This window comes from Pelophylax lessonae (assembly GCF_965119305.1).
Source record: "Pelophylax lessonae genome assembly, chromosome: 9".
NCBI lineage: Eukaryota > Metazoa > Chordata > Amphibia > Anura > Ranidae > Pelophylax > Pelophylax lessonae.
In genome coordinates, this window is record NC_138776.1 from 250,006,000 (window position 1) to 250,025,000 (window position 19,001).

General features: G+C 47.7%; 2 protein-coding genes across 2 annotated transcripts in view; both read left to right on the plus strand.

Moving 5' to 3' along the window:
* The window catches only part of LOC309564361 (uncharacterized protein), a 1,000,117-nt gene that overhangs the window by 490,624 nt on the left and 490,492 nt on the right, over nucleotides 1-19,001 (plus strand). The gene's annotated exons all lie outside the window — the stretch shown is intronic.
* The window catches only part of LOC309563366 (uncharacterized protein), a gene marked incomplete at both ends in the record, with an annotated part of 148,511 nt that overhangs the window by 45,532 nt on the left and 83,978 nt on the right, over nucleotides 1-19,001 (plus strand). The window contains 1 exon segment of the mRNA XM_082267761.1: nucleotides 16,907-17,615. Coding sequence (XP_082123887.1) covers nucleotides 16,907-17,615 — 709 coding nt within the window.

Genomic DNA, 19,001 nt, shown 5'->3' on the forward strand with positions numbered 1-19,001 from the left:
TCCTCCATGGGCTGCTGGGATCCGTGGCATGTGAGAAACTTATCCCTGTCACTCCTTCTTCTCTCCCTGCTGCTCCCCGGCGCCCGATCTCCTCAATGTCTGCAGCTCTGACCGCAGACAGCAGTCATAGAGTAGAGGGGGAATTACAACTACATCTACTGCCATCTAGTGGCGGTAGATGTAATTGCGGTAACGCAGCCGAAAGTAACGGCAACGGCGTTACAGGGATAGGACGAGTAATCAAATAGATTACTCGTTACCCTCAAAAGTAACTGCGTTAAGTAACGCCGTTTACTTAAACGTAGTTACTACCATCACTGCAGGAAAGGGATGAGTGGGCTGGAAGTTTGAAGCTCAGCAACCGGCACGTACATCATGGATGAAAGGCTTTGATGCCTGAGCCTACATCCTCGGTAAAGTGAGCTCACCATCCAATGTCTGTGACTGAATTCCCTACCCTCTCTCCCTTCTTTCTCATCCCTCCAAGTGAGTGAGTACACTAAGGTAAGATTTAAGGGGTGCCCTGTGGACTCTGATGTAATGGGGGCTTTGGGAACCCTAATTGAAGGGGGAATGCTGGGATTTCTGGTGTAAGTGGGAGGTTTGGTAAGCAGAAATTCCCTTACATTAGAGTTCCCCCTTACATCAGAGTCCACAGCGCTCCCCCTTAAAAATAAAATGTTGCTGTGCGTGGCTAAAGTGTTCGGGTTTGGCTTAAAGAAAAGGTGGCAACCCGAGCTTCCTGTGTGTTTCTGCCAAGCAGGAACGCGAATCTCTGCCTTTCCCACAGTTAAAGCACCTCCCCCCACAGTGAGTAAGCACTCCCTAGGAACACATTTAACCCTTTGATCACCCCCTGATATTAACCCCTTCCCTGCCAGCGTCATTAGTACAGTAACAATGCATATTTTTTTGCACTTATCACTGTATTGGTGTCACTGGTCCCCAAAAAAGTTGCAGTTAGCTGTGAAATTTGTCTACCACAATGTCGCAGTCCCGCTATAAGTCGCCGCCATTACTAGAAAAAATAAAAAAAATAAAAATTCTATAAAAATATCCCATCGTTTGTAGAAGCTATAACTTTAGCGCAAACCGATTAATAAACACTTATTGTGATTTTAGTTTACCAAAAATATGTAGCAGAATACATATTGGCCTAAACTGATGAAGACATTTGATTTTTTACATTTTTTTATTGGATGTTTTATAGCAGAAAATAAATAATATTGTTTTTTTTTTGTCAAAATCGTCGGGTCTTTTTTTTTTTGTTTATAGCACAAAAAATGAAAACCGCAGAGGTGATCAAATACCACCAAAATAAACCTCTATTTGTGGGGAAAAAAGGACATCAATTTTTTTTGGGTACAGCGTCGCACAATCGCGCAATTGTCAGTTAAAGTAATGCAGTGCCCTATCATTGGTGTCAGCGAGCGGGATTGTTCCCCATTGTTAGTGTCAGTGGGTCTCATTGTTGGTGCCAATGGGAGAAATTCTGCCCCATCATTGATGTCAGTGGGAGAAATCATGCCCCAAGGGCCAGATGAAAGCACACAAAGGGAATCTGGCCCCTGGGCCGCAGTTTAGAGACCACTGTTCTAGACAGCTCCTTTTGCCCAGTTCCATTCCAGTCCCCAACAACACAACATCATGTCATTGTGGGACAATTCGGGCCGTTCTGTGGACAGTCCAGTTCACCTGGCACTGAAAACCAGGCTGTCCCTGACCTGTCCTTCTCCACCAATAAGACAGAACATACCCAACCTTTATTATAAGTTAGAGTTAGGATCAAAATGAAAAATTAGAACGTGATGCATCCTTCCATTGTTTCAACTTTTTTCAAAATTCCGGGAGGCATTACATTGAGCTTAAATATGTCTCAAACATTAGAGGTTTATCCATTTCCCGGATCCAGTCTCCGAGGTTAGGAGGACTGAGTGAACCCCAACGTGAGGCTATCAGCTTACTGGCTACAGTGAGGGAAAAAAGTATTTGATCCTCTGCTGATTTTATACATTTGCACACTGACAAAGAAATTATCAGTCTATAATTTTAATGGTCAGTTTATTTTAACAGTGAGAGACAGAATAACAACATAAATATCCAGAAAAACGCATTTCAAAAAAGTTATAAATATATTTGAATTTTAATCAGTGAAATAAGTATTTGATCCCCTATCAATCAGCATGATTTCTGGCTCCCAGGTATTTTCTGTACAGGTAATGAGCTGAGATTAGGAGCACTCTCTTAAAGGGAGTGCTCCTAATCTCAGCTTGTTACTTGTATAAAAGACACATGTCCACAGAAACAGTCAGATTCCAATCTCTCCACCATGGCCAAAACCAAAAAGCTGTCCAAGGATACCAGGAACAAGATTCTAGACCAGGGATCCTCAAACTACGGCCCTCCAGCTGTTGCGGAACAACACATCCCATGAGGCATTGTAAAACTCTGACATTCACAGACATGACTAGGCATGATGGGAATTGTAGTTCCTGAACAGCTGGAGGGCCATAGTTTGAAGACCCCTGTTCTAGACCTACACAAGGCTGGGATGGACTGCAAGACCATCACCAAGCAGCTTGGTGAGAGGATGACAACAGTTGGTGCGATTATTCACAAATAGAAGAAACACAAAATAACAGTGAATTTCCCTCTGTCTGGGGCTCCATGCCAGATCTCACCTCGTGAAGTTTTAATGATCATGAGAACAGTGGGGAATCAGCCTAGAACTACACAGGAGAATCTTGTCAATGATCTCAAGGCAGCTGGGACCATAGTCACCAAGAAAACAATTGGTAAATCAGTAAGCCGTGAAAGACTGAAATCCTTCAGCGTCCGCAAGGTCCCCCTGCTCAAGAAAGCACATGTACAGGCCCATCTGAAGTTTGCTAATGAACATCTGAATGATTCAGAGGAGAACTGGGTGAAAGTGCTGTGGTCAGATGAGACCAAAATCAAACTCTTTGGCATCAACTCAACTCACCATGTTTGGAGGAGGAGTAATGCTGCCTATGACCCCAAGAACACCATCCCCACCGTCAAATATGGGGGTGAAAATAATATGCTTTGGGGGTGTTTTTCTGCAAAGGGGACAGGACACTTCATTGCATCAAAGGGACGATGGACGGGGCCATGTACCGTCAAATCTTGGATGAGAACCTCCTTCCCTCAGCCAGGGCATTGAAAATGGGTCATGGATGATGGGTATTCCAGCATGACAATGACCCAAAACACACGGCCAAGGCAAGAAAGGAGTGGCTCAAGAAGCACATTAAGGTCCTGGAGTGGCCTAGCCAGTCTCCAGATCTTAATCCCATAGAAAATATATGGAGGGAGGTGAAGGTTTGAGTTACCAAACCTCAGCCTTGGAACCTTAATGACTTGGATAGAATCTGCAAAGACGAGTGGGACAAAATCCCCCCTGAGATGTGTGCAAACAAGGCTTTTGGCACCAAGTACCAAGTCATGTTTTCACGCATTAAAATGCAAATCAATTTATAGCTTTTTGAAATGCATTTTTCTGGACATTTTTGTTGTTATTCTGTCTCTCACTGGTAAAATAAACCAAGGGCCGTCTTTTCCACTGGGCATACCCGGCGGTTGCCCGGGGGCCCCACTTGCCAAGGGGCCCCACATGGATGGTGGCATGTCCCTGGTGGTCTAGGCCCCCCCGTTATGTTGTCTGCCGGCCCGGCCCCCCCCCTTATTGCTTTCCCCTGCTAGCGGTGGCGGCCATGGCTTGAGTCTGACTGTAGTGTACACTGGTTGCTAAGGCCAGCCCGAATGGCATCTAGCAACCAGTGACGTGAGCAGAGCAGACCCAGGATGTACGGCGCCACAGCGGAGGACTCGGAGGAGGATCCTCCTCCTCGTCGGCTCGTCCTCCGCTCCTCTCCTCCCTCCAACTCCGTCTCTCGACCCGACTGGCTCCGCCTCCACCCACCTCCTCCCGGGCCTCCCCATGTGCAGCTGCTGAGCCGTTGTAAAGGTAAGGCTGCCACCGTGCCACGGCCCACAGTGCCAGGCTGAATATGAATCTGATGATATTGATATATATATTTTTTTTAACTCTCTCATGGCTGGCAATGATAATGATCATGGAATCGATGATGACACAAGAGACAGACAACTCTGTCCTGGAGGATATACCTTTCTATATATATATTGGTCCCTGTAATATGTATATAGTAAGGTATATATCCTCCAGGTAGTAGTTGTACTCTCTTGTAGTATAGTGTTCCCTGTAATGTGTAAATAGTCCATATACATATTACAAGGACCGATATATACTACAAGAGAGTACAACTACTACCTGGAGTATATACCCTACTATATACATATTACAGGGACCAATATATACTACAAGAGACAACTACCTGGAGTATATACCTTACTATTTACATATTACAGGGAATCCTATATACTACAAGAGACTCTTGTAGTATATAGTGTTCCCTGTAATATGTATATAGTAAGGTATATACTCCAGGTAGTTGTACTCTCTTACATTTTTATTCTCGTGCGTGATTGTGTAGGCAGGGGGCCCCAGTGCACTGCATTGCCCAGGGGCCTATAAGGCTCTTAAAGCAGAGTTCCGGGCACAGAAATCATTTTTCAACAAACATACCCCCGGGACAGTCAGGGCTAGTGCATTCCACAATGGCTAGCCTCTGATCTGTCCCGGTTCGCACTTACCTTTTAGAAGAAATATTCACTTATAAAATTTCTTCCACAGCGTTTCCATCTCTCTTGTGGGCAGCTGAAGCCGGCGCGGTCCTCTTCGGCGTCTTCTTCTCCCAAAATGCGCCTGCACCGGCCCCTCTCGTCACTTCCGGTGTGGCGCCGCATTCCTCCACAGCTTCTGGGCATGCCCAGAAGCTGTTTAGCAGGGGAATGCGGCGTCGCCCGGAAGTGACGAGCGGGGCCGGTGCTGTCGCATTGATTCCTGGGAGCGATGACGTTCAGCTCCCAGGAATCAGTGCAAGCCCGGAAGTGACGGCGGAGCCGCGGCACAGAGGGAGGAAGTGAAGACTAGGTGAGTATATTTGATCTTCAATTACAAGGTGAGTAAATAAAAAAAAAAAAACCCTAACTATCCAATTCCTTTTCAGGTGAAGGGGAACAAGCGGGCACAAAAAAAAAATATCGATTTTGTGCCCGGAACTCCGCTTTAAGATGGCACTGAATAAACCGACCATTAAAATGACAGACTGATCATTTCTTTGTCAGTGGGCAAACGTACAAAATCAGCAGGGGATCAAATCGTTTTTTTCCTCGCTGTATAAAAAGTGATATCGTAATAGCCACTACATGATCATGATCCATTGTGGAGAATCTACGTACCCCAGAAGAATTAGAACGGGATCCAGAGTCAGCACAATATCATAAACAGAATTTTGCTTATCTAATACTTCCTGCCAATACTTATATAATCAATGAGACTTTCTAAACCCTGGATGAATATTTGAATGTTCCTGTTTTTCTGTTCGGAAGAAGATGAAGGGAGAACACCCTGAAAGCCAGTCCTTAAAAGTTACCTGTTAGAGCAAATAACCAAAACATCACCGAGAGTACTCAACTGTTTTGCTGCGAGGAACAAATACGCCTATGATCACCCTAAGTACAAAAATCCCAATATGGTTCACAAGGTGGTGACCTGACTTCTCTCAGATGGAACGCACAGACAGGAAGTGATGCGGTATAGAGAGGAAGTGATGAGGTAAAGACAAGAAGTAATGTAAAAATACTGACAGGAAGTGATGTAGGTCCACAGAGGAAGTGATGTCAGATATAAATAGGAATTTCAGAGGCGAGTTGGGAGGAAGTAGAGAGGAGACGTAGCTGGAAGTGGCAGCAGAGGAGGTAATAAGATATTATTTTCTATATATAATCTTTAATTACATAAATAAAATGTTCTTGATCTGTTTTTATGCTGGGGGAACAGAAACAGAGGAACGCATAACACTGAGAATCAGATTGCAGTCCCCCAGTGAAATTACATAAGTAGGATGAGCCAGAGGCGTAACTAGAACCTTCGGGGCCCAGGTGCAAGAAACCATGAAGGGCCCCCCTGACCCCCTGGGCAACCCAGCCCCATGCGTCACCCCTGTATATCTGGATAGGAGGGGCAGCATATAGAGGAACTCCTGCAGTGGAGAGGGGATTGGATCCTTTATATGCTGCCCTTCCTATTCAGGTGTACAGGGGTGAGGCATGGACACCCTTGAGCATGGGGTTGGAATGAGTCACAGCGGTGGTGGTAGTGATGGGGGGATGTAATGGGATCAGTGGCAGTGGTGAGGATGAGATCAGTGGCAGCGGTGGTGGGTTTGGATGAGTGGCAGTAGTGGTGGGATGAGTGGCAGCGGTGATGGGATGGGATAGGATGACTGGCAGCAGTGATGAGATGAGTGGCAGCGTAGTGGCATGGTATGGGATGAGTGGCAGCGTAGTGGGATGGGATATGATGAGTGGCAGCATTGGTGGTGGGATGGGTGGCAGCAGTGGTGTTGGTGGGATGGGATGAGTAGCAGTGGAGGTTGTGAAGGGGGTGGGATGAGTGGTGGTGGTGAAGGGGGTGGGATCAGTGGCAGTGGTGGTGAGGGGGGTAACCAGTGGTAGTGGTGGTGAAGGGGGTGGGATCAGTGGCAGATAAGGTGGGATAGGATGAGTAGCAGTGGTGAAGGAGGTGGGATGAGTGGCAGCGGTGGTGGTGAAGGAAGAGGGATGAGTGGCAGCGATGGTGGGGAAAAGAGGTGGGATCAGTGGCAGTGGTGGTGGTGAAGGGAGTGGAATTAGTGGCAGCGGTGGTGGTGGTGAAGGGAGTGGGATTAGTGGCAGCGGTGGTGGTGGTGAAGGGAGTGGGATTAGTGGCAGCGGTGGTGGTAGTGAAGGGAGTGGGATTAGTGGCAGCAGTGGTGGTGGAGAAGGGAATGGGATTAGTAGCAGCGGTGAAGAGGGTGATTAGTGGCAGCGGTGGTGGAGATGAAGGGAGTGGGATTAGTGACAGCGGTGGTGGTTGTGAAAGGAGTGGGATTAGTGACAGCGCTGGTGGTGAAGGGTGTGGGATCAGCCGTAGTGGTGGTAGTGAAAGGGGGTGATTAGTAGCAGTGGTGGTGGTGAAGGGAGTGGGATTAGTGGCAGCGGTGGTGAAGGGAGTGGAATTAGTGACAGCGGTGGTGGTGGTGAATGGAGTGGGATTAGTGGAAGCAACGATGGTCATAAAGAGTGTGGGATTAGTTGCAGCAGTGGTGGTGGTGAGGGGGGTGGGATGAGTGGCAGTGAGGGTGGGATTAGTGGCAGTGGTGGTGGTGAAGGGTGTGGGATCAGTCGCAGCGGTGGTGGTGAAGGGAGTGGGATTAGTGGAAGCGATGATGGTCGTGAAGAGTGTGGGATTAGTTGCAGCATTGGTGGTGGTGAGGGGGTGGGATTATTGGCAGTGATGATGGTGAGGTGGGTGGCAGCAGTGGCAGGGAAGAGGGATGGGATTAGTGGCAGCGGTGGTGGTGAGGGGGTCATAAGTGGCAGTGGTGGTGGTGAGGGGGGGTGGGATCAGTGGCAGCGGTTGTGGGGAGGGGGGTGGGATTAGTGGCAGTGGTGGTGGGGTGAGGGGGTTGGCAGCAGTGGCAGTGGGGGGGTGGGATTAGTGGCAGCGGTGGTGGGATGGGATGAGTGGCAGCGTAGTGGCATGGGATGGGATGAGTGGTAGCGTAGTGGGATGGGATAGGATGAGTGGCAGCATTGGTGGTGGGATGGGTGGCAGCAGTGGTGTTGGTGGGATGGGATGAGTAGCAGTGGAGGTTATGAAGGGGGTGGGATGAGTGGCAGTGGTGGTGGTGAAGGGGGTGGGATCAGTGGCAGTGGAGGTGAGGGGGGTGACGAGTGGCAGCGGTATTGGTGGTGAGGGGAGTGGGTTCAGTGGCAGATAAGGTGGGATAGGATGAGTAGCAGTGGTGAAGGAGGTGGGATGAGTGGCAGCGGTGGTGGGGAAAAGAGGTGGGATCAGTGGCAGCAGTGGTGGTGAAGAGGGTGGGATTAGTGGCAGTGGTGGTGAAGGGAGTGGAATTAGTGGCAGCGGTGGTGCTGGTGAAGGGAGTGGGATTAGTGGCAGCGGTGGTGGTGGTGAAGGGAGTGGGATTAGTGGCAGCGGTGCTGGTAGTGAAGGGAGTGGGATTAGTGGCAGCGGTGGTGGTGGTGAAGGGAATGGGATTAGTGGCAGCGGTGAAGAGGGTGATTAGTTGCAGCAGTGGTGGTGGTGATGAAGGGAGTGAGATTAGTGGCAGCGGTGGTGGTTGTGAAGGGAGTGGGATTAGTGGCAGCGGTGGTGAGGGGTGGGATTAGTGGCAGCGGTGGTGGTGAAGGGTGTGAAATCAGTCGCAGCGGTGGTGGTGAAGGGGTTGATTAGTAGCAGCGGTGCTGGTGAAGGGAGTGGGATTAGTGGCAGCGGTGGTGAAGAGAGTGGGATTAGTGGCAGCGGTGGTGGTTGTGAAGGGAGTGGGATTAGTGGAACAATGATGGTCATAAAGAGTGTGGGATTAGTTGCAGCAGTGATGGTGGTGAGGGGGGTGAGATCACTGGCAGCGATGGTGGTGAGGGGTGGGATTAGTGGCAGCGGTGGTGGTGAAGGGTGTGGGATCAGTCGCAGCGGTGGTGGTGAAGGGGGTTATTAGGAGCAGCGGTGGTAGTGAAGGGAGTGGGATTAGTGGCAGTGGTGGTGAAGGGAGTGGGATTAGTGGAAGCGATGATGGTCGTGAAGAATGTAGAATTAGTTGCAGTAGTGGTTGTGGTGAGGGGGGTGGGATTAGTGGCAGTGATGATGGTGAGGTGGGTGGCAGCAGTGGCAGGGAGGAGGGATGGGATTAGTGGCAGCGGTGGTGGTGAGGGGTTGTTAAGTGGCAGTAGTGATGGTGGTGAGGGGGGTGGGGTCAGTGGCAGCGGTTGTAGGGAGGGGGGTGGGATTAGTGGCAGTGGTGGTGGGGTGAAGGGGTTGGTGGCAGTGGGGGGTGGGATTAGTGGCAGCGGTGGTGGTGAGGGGGGTGTTTAGTGGTGGTGGTGGCGAGGGGGGGTGGGATCAGTGGCAGCGGTGGTGGTGAGGGGGGTTGATTAGTGGCAGTGGTGGTGGGGTGAAGGGGTTGGTGGCAGTGGGGGGTGGGATTAGTGGCAGCGGTGGTGGTGAGGGTGGTGTTTAGTGGTGGTGGTGGCGAGGGGGGATGGGATCAGTGGCAGCGGTGGTGGTGAGGGGGGTTGATTAGTGGCAGTAGTGGTGGTGGTGAGGGGGGGTGGGATCAGTGGCAGCAGTGGTGGTGAGGGGGGGTGGGATCAGTGGCAGCAGTGGTGGTGAGGGGGGGTGGGATCAGTGGCAGCAGTGGTGGTGAGGGGGGATGGATTAGTAGCAGTGGTGGTGCCATCCCCCCACACCACCACCACAGATCTCATCTCTATCTTTATTGTGGAGGTGATGGGGGAAACAGGGATCAGATCTGTGGTGAGGGGGGAGGGGGATTAGTAAGAGGCAGAGGTAATGGAGGATGGGATCCGATGCACTAACATTTGGAAATTACTTAATTGGTCATCGATTTCCCCTCAGGGCTCAGCTACCGGCTCCAGAGATGCCTGGGTGTCATGGGTCTCCTTACAGAGGGGAGAGCTCCTCCCCCTTTCAGCTGATTGGTGTCAGCTGGTCAGCTGACTCTGTCATTGTCCACCTCTGCACATAGTTTGTCTTCTCTCTCTCTCTCTTTGGAGAGGATAGAGGGGGCGGTCCAGGTTCCAATGAAAAGGATGCCGCTTAGCTCTGCCCCCCGCAGCGGCCGGCTGCATGGCCCCCTCCCCTGCACGGCGGAACGGACGGGCCCCTCAAGGTGGGAGAACGGGGGCGAGCGGGCCCCCCTTCAGTGGCGGAACTCCAGGGCCCAGTCGCAAGTGCAACTGCTGCACCCCTGGTAGTTCCGCCACTGGGATGTGCAGTTAAACTCCCTCCCTTATCTCTATTATTAAAACACATGTCTGACCGGAGAGGTGAGAAGGATTCTGGGAGGTCACATGACATCACTATTATCCCTATTAATAAAGTACAGACCTGACCGTAGAGGTGAAGAGGATTCTGTGAGGTCACATGACATCACTCTTATCTCTATTAATAAAAAACAGACCTAACCGGAGAGGTGAGGAGGATTCTCAGAAGGATACAAGAATCTCTACAAGGACATCATGATGGAGAATCAGCCGCCCCTCACATCACCGGGTAAGAGGAGACTTTATTGTAAAGGATGCAGCAGTACGGAGGCTCCACCTAAATCCCCCATCATCTGATAAACACATAGAAACAATGTATTCAGTCAGTGTGTGTGTTTCCTACAGATGGATCCAGTAATGGGAACCCACCAGACAGATATCCCCATCCTCTGTATTCCCGAGATTCCACACAGGTCAACATTAAAGAAGAGATAAAAATGGAAGATGATGAGGATTTTGTAATGGAGGAGGCAGAGTTTGCAAAAGGCCACAGGAAGCAGTACCAGGACACCATGGTGGAGTCATTCAGTGACAGAAACCCACCAGAGAGTTGTTCCTGTCCTCCGGATTCCCGGGAGTCCACACAGGAAGATCACACCATCCCTCACCATCATCAGGTAGGTGAAGGTGGATGTTGAGATCATAAAAGTGATCTGACTGTATGAAAATATATTCCACTTTTAGGTATAAGGTTATTTGTGCTCACATTTTAAAGAAACCATTCCCTGCTATTTTGTTTGTTTAGAATGAAAATCTGATAGATATAAAAGATGAGGTTAAAGAGGAAGAAGAGACGTATGTGATGGGTGATCAGCATTTCAGGGAAGAGGTTGGGGTGATGGACAAAGTTAAAGAGGAGGAATTTTCTCCAGACATCAGCACAGGTGAGTGATGGCCACTAAATACAAAAACTGTTTGGATATATGGATTGATGTTTGAGGATCTATAGACCCATTTCTACAAAGACTTCAAGATGGAAAATCAGCCGCCCCTCACATCACCGGGTAAGAGGAGACTTTATTGTAAAGGAGAGAGCAGTACGGAGGGTCCACCTAGATCCCCCATCATCTGATAAACACATAGAAACAATGTATTCAGTCAGTGTGTGTGTTTCCTACAGATGGATCCAGTAATGGGAACCCACCAGAGACATGTCCCCGTCCTCTGTATTCCCGAGATTACACACAGGTCATCATTAAAGAAGAGATAAAAGAGGAGGAGGATGAGTATTTTGTAGTGGAGGCAGAGTTTCCAAAGGGACACAGGAAGCAGTACCAGGACACCATGGTGGAGTCATCCAGCTACAGAAACCCACCAGAGAGATGTCCCCGTCCTCCGTATTCCCGGGATTCCACACAGGAAGATCACACCATCCCTCACCATCATCAGGTAGATGAGAATGAGAATATAGGAAAATGATCCCAGGCCCTAAGAGATATAATGTTTCTATTATTTTTATTTTTTTGTATTTAATATTATTTCTGCCATTTTGTTGGTTAAGGTTGAACATCTGATAAACGTACAAAATGAGGTTATAAAGGAAAAGACGTATGTGAGGGGTGATCAGCAGCTTACTGAGAAGGTTGGGATGATGGACGCAGTTAAAGAGGAAGAAACTTCTCCAGATATCAGCTCGGGTAATTATGCAAGAATGGTTTAAAGCTTAATTAGTGATGTTTGGTTGGGTGGTATTATTGATCTGGTTAGTTGTCATAGTTTGGTGTTGTGATTGCACCCAGTTCCACCACAGATCTCTTTTAAACTTGTAGCACAATTCCCAGCCGTTTTGCTGGATATGGGTCCCCCTGGGTTACCGCTAGCAACAACAGCACATTTAGGCATGTTCTCCAAGTGTGAGCACTGAGACAATGACCAGTCCAGTGTCTTTGGGTTTTGTATTTATTTTGTAACTTGGATAGGAAAAGGGATGAGTGGAATACTCCGTTGGCTCAACTATGCACAAATTGCTAGGAACAACTGAAAAATGCCGATTGGCACTGACTTGACGCTGGCTAAATGCCGGTCAACGCCAGTTGATGCTGGTTAACACTGGCCTGCTGTCTGTTAACGCTGAACTGACTTTTGACTGCTTTCCCGAATAATGAAGTCCTCTTTAAGCTCCCTTAAGCACTCCTTGCTGAGGTAGCTACTTGTATGAACTGCTGAATACTTCAGGGCCCGCACCGGTGCCCCCTTTCTCTCACTTATCTTCAGGGCTTAGACACTGGCACCCCCTTTCTAAGCCTTCCCTACTGTTTAGCTGGCTCCCAGATCCCTCTGACCTTCTGGAGTGGTCCCCTCTCCTAGGCAGACCCCTGGGCAGTTTCGAGTACTCACAACACTGTTTTTCCCAGAAACCTCTGCCCAGCGGCTCCACTCACTCCACAGCACTCTGGATCCTTTCCTGCAGCCCAGCTCAACCTCCGGTCCGCTAGGCCGACTGCCCAGGACACACTTGCTTCCTCTGACAGGAGGAGTGACAGCCGCCAGCATCCTCCTGGGACTCTGCTTCCCGCCAAAGATGCTCTGTCATGTGCTCCCCTCAGACTTATACCCCATCCCAGGGTGCATTATGGCAGGTCCCGCCCAGCGAGACAGATACAAGCCCTGGTGCGCTATTGGTCAGGTTTCCTCCACTGTCCAAAAAGACCCCTCATTGAACACAGAGGGGAGACTCCCCAAGCGCAACAGGCACACCTGGAAACGCATGACAGCCTAGCTGAATGATCAGCCCCCCCCCCCCCCCAATAAGCAGACAGGGCCATATATATACCTTTTCCTAGCATCTACCTAGGAGGGTGCTACAAACTTTAAAATGCTCGACTGACATATATTACTCCAGAAAAATACCTATTTATTTATTTTTATTATTACCTTCCCACATCTCCATTCCTCAATATAATGTCCTATCACAAACAAATGAGGAGGAGATGCTGTACACCAAATTAAAGGTCCTTCTCCATTCCTCAATATAACGTCATGTTCCCAACCATAACATTGTCATCATTTCAGTCGCATTTAGGGATGCACCGAAATTTCGGCCGAAAATGGGCCTATCCCATTTCGGCCGAAAATGGGTTAAAATGCTGAAATTAATGGCCGCAGCGCAGGTTTGAAAAGTCCCTGATTCTCCCGTCCGTAGGATAGGAGAATCAGTCTGTTCAATTAGGGGCTGTGGCTGCAGCAGAGCGCAGCGTCTGTGACACCTCGTCTCTCACACAGCCCAGCAGCGAGCAGTACTCACCCCTCCCAGACACGGACAGGAGAGGAGAAAGGCATGCAGCTCATCCTCCTCCCCCCTCCCACCCCAGTTTTTCTGTCTGCCCGGGGCCGCCCACTCTCCTATCTCGGCGTATGTGCAGGACAGAGAGGGGGATGTGGGCGGGAAATATGCAGAACAGCAAGCAGCTACGTACACATTCCAAGCCTCATGAAATCTGAGCCATCCTTTTTTTTTTTTTTTCTCTAGCAAAGCGTCCACATGACAACCAGTGAAACTAGTTGTTAAAACTCTTGGGCTATCTTGACCAGTATCTGCCAAAAGCTCCCTGCCTTTGAACTGAAAAGAAGCAGTGCAGAAATGGCAGTAACAAACACCAAATTATTCCAAACACAGTTCAATTACTTTGCTGTTTGTAATTAAGTTTATTCTAATGTTTGAAATAATGTCAGTTTTTAAGACATGTACTTTATTTGAAGGTTAATTACCCCGAAGCAGCAAATGTACTTTTTTACTTTGTATGTATACATAATGTTTCATTTAAGTTTATGCAATTCTGTGTTCTATAGGAACATAAAAATAAATCTTCTTGCATAAAAAAAAAAATTAACCCCTTTTGTACTGCATTAGTGCAACCAGTATCAGTGCAGCCAGTGTTAATTAACACTGATACTGGTTGCACTAATGCAGCACAAAGGGGTTAAATAACTGCCACTGGTCGGTCACTAATGCATCAGTGACCAGCAGTGGCAATATATTAACCCCCTCATGCTGCATAATACAAATACCATTGGTAATTAAATTAACCTCTTGCCAACCCATCACAGTACATATAATGTGACAGGGTGGCAGCGACAGGTGTACGTCGCTGCCTGTTTTTTGTGTATGCCCCTCTTCTATCTAATTTAAAATTATTTGGGGGAAAAAGTCATTTTCGCTTTCGGTTTTCGGCCAAGGGCATCCTGCATTTTCGGTTTCGTTTTCGGCCCAGAATTTTCATTTCGGTGCATCCCTAGTCGCATTATTACTTAGTGATGTTTGGTTGGGTAAGGTTGTACCATTGATCCATGTCAGATCTCTTCTAAACTTTGAAATGCTCAACCAACATACACTGCTCCAAAGAATGAAAGGAACACTTTGAAAACACATCAGATCTCAATGGGGAAAAATATCATGCTGGATATCTATACTGATATGGACTGGGTAATGTGTTAGGATCTATACTGGTATGGACTGGGTAATGTGTTAGGATCTATACTGGTATGAACTGGGTAATGTGTTAGGATCTATACTGGTATGAACTGGGTAATGTGTTAGGATCTATACTGGTATGAACTGGGTAATGTGTTAGGATCTATACTGGTATGAACTGGGTAATGTGTTAGGATCTATACTGGTATGGACTGGGTAATGTGTTAGGATCTATACTGGTATGGACTGGGTAATGTGTTAGGATCTATACTGGTATGGACTGGGTAATGTGTTAGGATCTATACTGATATGGACTGGGTAATGTGTTAGGATCTATACTGGTATGGACTGGGTAATGTGTTAGGATCTATACTGATATGGACTGGGTAATGTGTTAGGATCTATACTGGTATGAACTGGGTAATGTGTTAGGATCTATACTGGTATGGACTGGGTAATGTGTTAGGATCTATACTGGTATGGACTGGGTAATGTGTTAGGATCTATACTGGTATGGACTGGGTAATGTGTTAGGATCTATACTGATATGGACTGGGTAATGTGTTAGGATCTATACTGGTATGAACTGGGTAATGTGTTAGGATCTATACTGGTATGGACTGGGTAATGTGTTAGGATCTATACTGGTATGGACTGGGTAATGTGTTAGGATCTATACTGGTATGGACTGGGTAATGTGTTAAGATCTATACTGGTAAGAACTGGGTAATGTGTTGGATGCCACATCGTTTGATGGAAATGAAAATTATCACCCTACAGAGGGCTGATCTCTATGACACCCCGAAAATCAAAGTAAAAGAAATGATGCAGCAGGCGAGTCCATTTTGGTGAAATGTCATTGCAGTAACTCAGAATGGTCCTCAGTAGTGTGTATGGCCCCCGCGTGCTCGTATGCATGCCTGACAAGGTCAGGGCATGCTCCTAATGAGATGACGGATGGTGTCCTGGGGTATTTCCTCCCAGATCTGGACCAGGGCATCACTGAGCTCCTGAACAGACTGAGGTGCAACCTGGCGGCATCGGATGGACTGAAATTGAATGTCCCAGAGGTGTTCTATTGGATTTAGGTCAGGTGAATATGGGGGCCATTCAATGGTATTAATTCCTTCATCCTCTAGGAACTGGCTGCATACTCTCACCACATAAGGCTGGGCATTGTCGTGTACCAGGAGTAACCCAGGACCCACTGCACCAGCATAGGGTCTGACAATGGGTTCAATGATTTCATCTCAATACCTAATGGCAGTCACGGTGCCATTGTCTAGCCTGTAGAGGTCTGTGCGTCCCTCCATGGATACGCCTCCCCAGACCATCACTCACCCACCACCCAACCGGTCATGCTGACTGCATAATGTTCTCCACGGCTTCTTCAGACCCTTTCACGTCTGTCACATGTGCGCAGGGTGAACCTGCTCTCATCTGTGAAAAGCACAGGGTGCAAGTGGTGGACCTGCCAATTCTGGTGTTCAATGGAAAAATGACAATCGAGCTCCACGATGCTGGGCAATGAGTACAGGGCCCACTAGAGGACGTTGGGCTCTCATGCCACCCTCATGAAGTCTGATCTGATTGTTTGGTCAGAGACATTCACACCAGTGTCCTACTGGAGGTCATTTTGTAGGGCTCTGGCAGGGCTCATCCTGTTCCTCCTTGCACAAAGGAGCAGATACCGGTCCTCTTTAAGGACCTTCTACGGCCCTGTATAGCTCTCCTAGAGTAACTGCCTGTCTCCTGGAATCTCCTCCATGCTCCTGGGAGACACAGCAAATCTTCTGGCAATGGCACGTATTGATGGGCCATCCTGGAGGAGTTGGACTGCCTGTGCAACCTCTATAGGGTCCAGGTATGGCCTCATGCTACCAGTAGTGACACTGACCCCAGCCAAATGCAAAACTAGTGACAAATACCCAGAAAAGATGAGTAGGGAAAAATGTCAGTGGCCTCCACCTGTAAAACCATTCCTGTTTTGGAGGTCGTCTCATTGTTGTCCATCTAGTGCACCTGTTGGTAACAACCTCCTCTGCTACTTCACTGACTAGATGAATATCCCAGGAGTTTCCCTGACTTGATGCTATACTCTGATTATAAAGTGTTGAGCAGTGTATATGAGTGTGGAAAACTCTTGGTAATTTTTCTTGTCTTCTGACAGACGGACTCTGTGGTGTGAATAGAAGGACATCGGAGGAAGATGTGACTACAGAAGATAATGACATGGCATCTTCTCCAGAAGTAAATCCCGTTCCTAATAATATAAATGACAGACCTCACCATTGGAGGAGATCATTGGATATGTCTAATTCTGAGGAATCTCCTGATACTTCACATAGTCCTCTAATATCTGACAGTGCCGACGGGTGCGGGAAACCATCTCATCTCAGGGAAACTTCTTTAGAGCATAAAGGGGTTCATACAGGGGAGAATTCATTGTCATGTTCAGAGTGCGGGAAATGTTTTAAACAGAAAAAAAACCTTCTTAGCCATCAGAGAATGCACACAGGTGACCTTTCCTATTCATGTTCAGAGTGCGGGAAATGTTTTGGTCACAAAGGACACCTTCTTCAGCACCAGAGAATTCACACAGGTGAGCGTCCCTATTCATGTTCAGAGTGTGGGAAATGTTTTAATCATAAAGGAGTCCTTATTAGCCATCAGAAAATACACACAGGTGAGCGCCCCTATTCATGTTCAGAGTGCGAGAAAAGTTTTAATGATAAAGGAGTCCTTATTAGGCATCAGAGAATACACACGGGTGAGCGTCCCTATTCATGTTCAGAGTGCCGGAAATGTTTTAAGGATAAAGGAAGCCTTCTTAGCCATCAGAGAATGCACACAGGTGAGCGTCCCTATTCATGTTCAGAGTGCGGGAAATGTTTTAAAAGTAAAGGAAACCTTCTTAGCCATCAGAAAATACACACAGGGGAGCGTCCCTATTCATGTTCAGAGTGCGGGAAAAGTTTTAATCATAAAGTAAGCCTTCTTAGCCATCAGAGAATACACACAGGTGAGCGTCCCTATTCATGTTCAAAGTGCGGGAAATGTTTTAATAGTAAAAGAAACCTTCTTAGGCATCAGAGAATACACATAGGTGAGCGTCCCTATTCATGTTCAGAGTGCGGGAAATGTTTCAATCAAAAAGGACACCTTCTTAGCCATCAGATAATACACACAGGTGAGCTTCCTCATTCATGTTCAGAGTGCGGGAAATATTTTAGTAGAAAAGGAAACCTTCTTCGGCACCAAAGACTTCACACTGGGTAGCGTCCATATTCATGTTCAGAGTGCGGAAAAAGTTTTAATCATAAAGTAAGCCTTATTAGCCATCACACAGCACACATGGTAGTTCAGAGAAACAACAATGACACTTGAATAGCATTATATCAGTTTACTGACTTAAGAAGGAAATGAACAGATATAGTTTCAACACAACAGGAAATACGAGTGTAAAGAACCAAAGTGAGATTCTGAATCCTAAAGTCCCAGAATCACTGAGTGGCCCAAGACTCAGAATCTCATCTAACTATTTTATCTATAGTAAGATCTGACTAACTCAGCTGCATGGATATATCTAAAGAGAATCCATATCAATCTTAAATATAACCTGAAAGAGTGCACTCTATCACCTATAGGGGGCCCCCTTTCCTATGAATTAAATGAGTCTCTTCCTGGGCATGGTCTTGCTAATCTTCGCCAGCAGTAGGAGCTCAAATCATTCCATGAATGATATTTGTAATCTAAAGGGAAAAAGGGGTATTTGTAATCCAGGCTCTGTCTACAATGAAGTCAGTATGAACCACTGTATGTGTACAGATGAGGCCTCCCGGTTCACCAAGCACTATGAAAGATCAGGAGTGTCCCATGGCAACCGCTCCACTACATTAAAGCCCTCTCTGTGTCTCTGCTGCGTCACAGGCCCTTTCACTGTGTCCGTGAGCTGCTGTGCTCACTACAATTAGGTATCTCTCACCCAATCCTCTGACAGTCCTCCGCACCAGGTTGTAACGTCCGCCCCCTCTCCAAGGTGTCTCCGCTCTCGATCAGCCACTCCTCTGTGACATCCGCCACCTCTCCAAGGTGTCTCCGCACTAGGCCATGGCCTCTACTCGCTCTGCTCTCCACAGCAGTTCTCCAGCACATCCACACCACATGCGGTCCCCGAGGCAAGAGAATGATCATCCGAGTCCGTCCCTTATTTATAGACTCTCCCATAATCCCCCGCGGAACCTGCAGCTCCCTGGGAGGATAGTTCCATCTGGCCCACTTTGCACAGTCTTCATCCTCCACTGGACTATATATTCCACAATCCAACACGCCAATCTGCAGGAGAACCTCAAAATAAGCAACAAACTTAAAGGAACAGTATATCAGCCTTAATGATGCTGGTAGCGATTTCTTCACTTGGCTACATCCTCCCCCCACTTGAATGTCTTTGGTCCCCAAAGATGATGGGACTCCTAAGTGGGAGACTCCATTGAGATATAAAGTACCACAGAATTAAAACTAACAGCATTCTTGTGTGGAACTAATAGAAGCTGACAACTGGTCAATAAATGCGAGT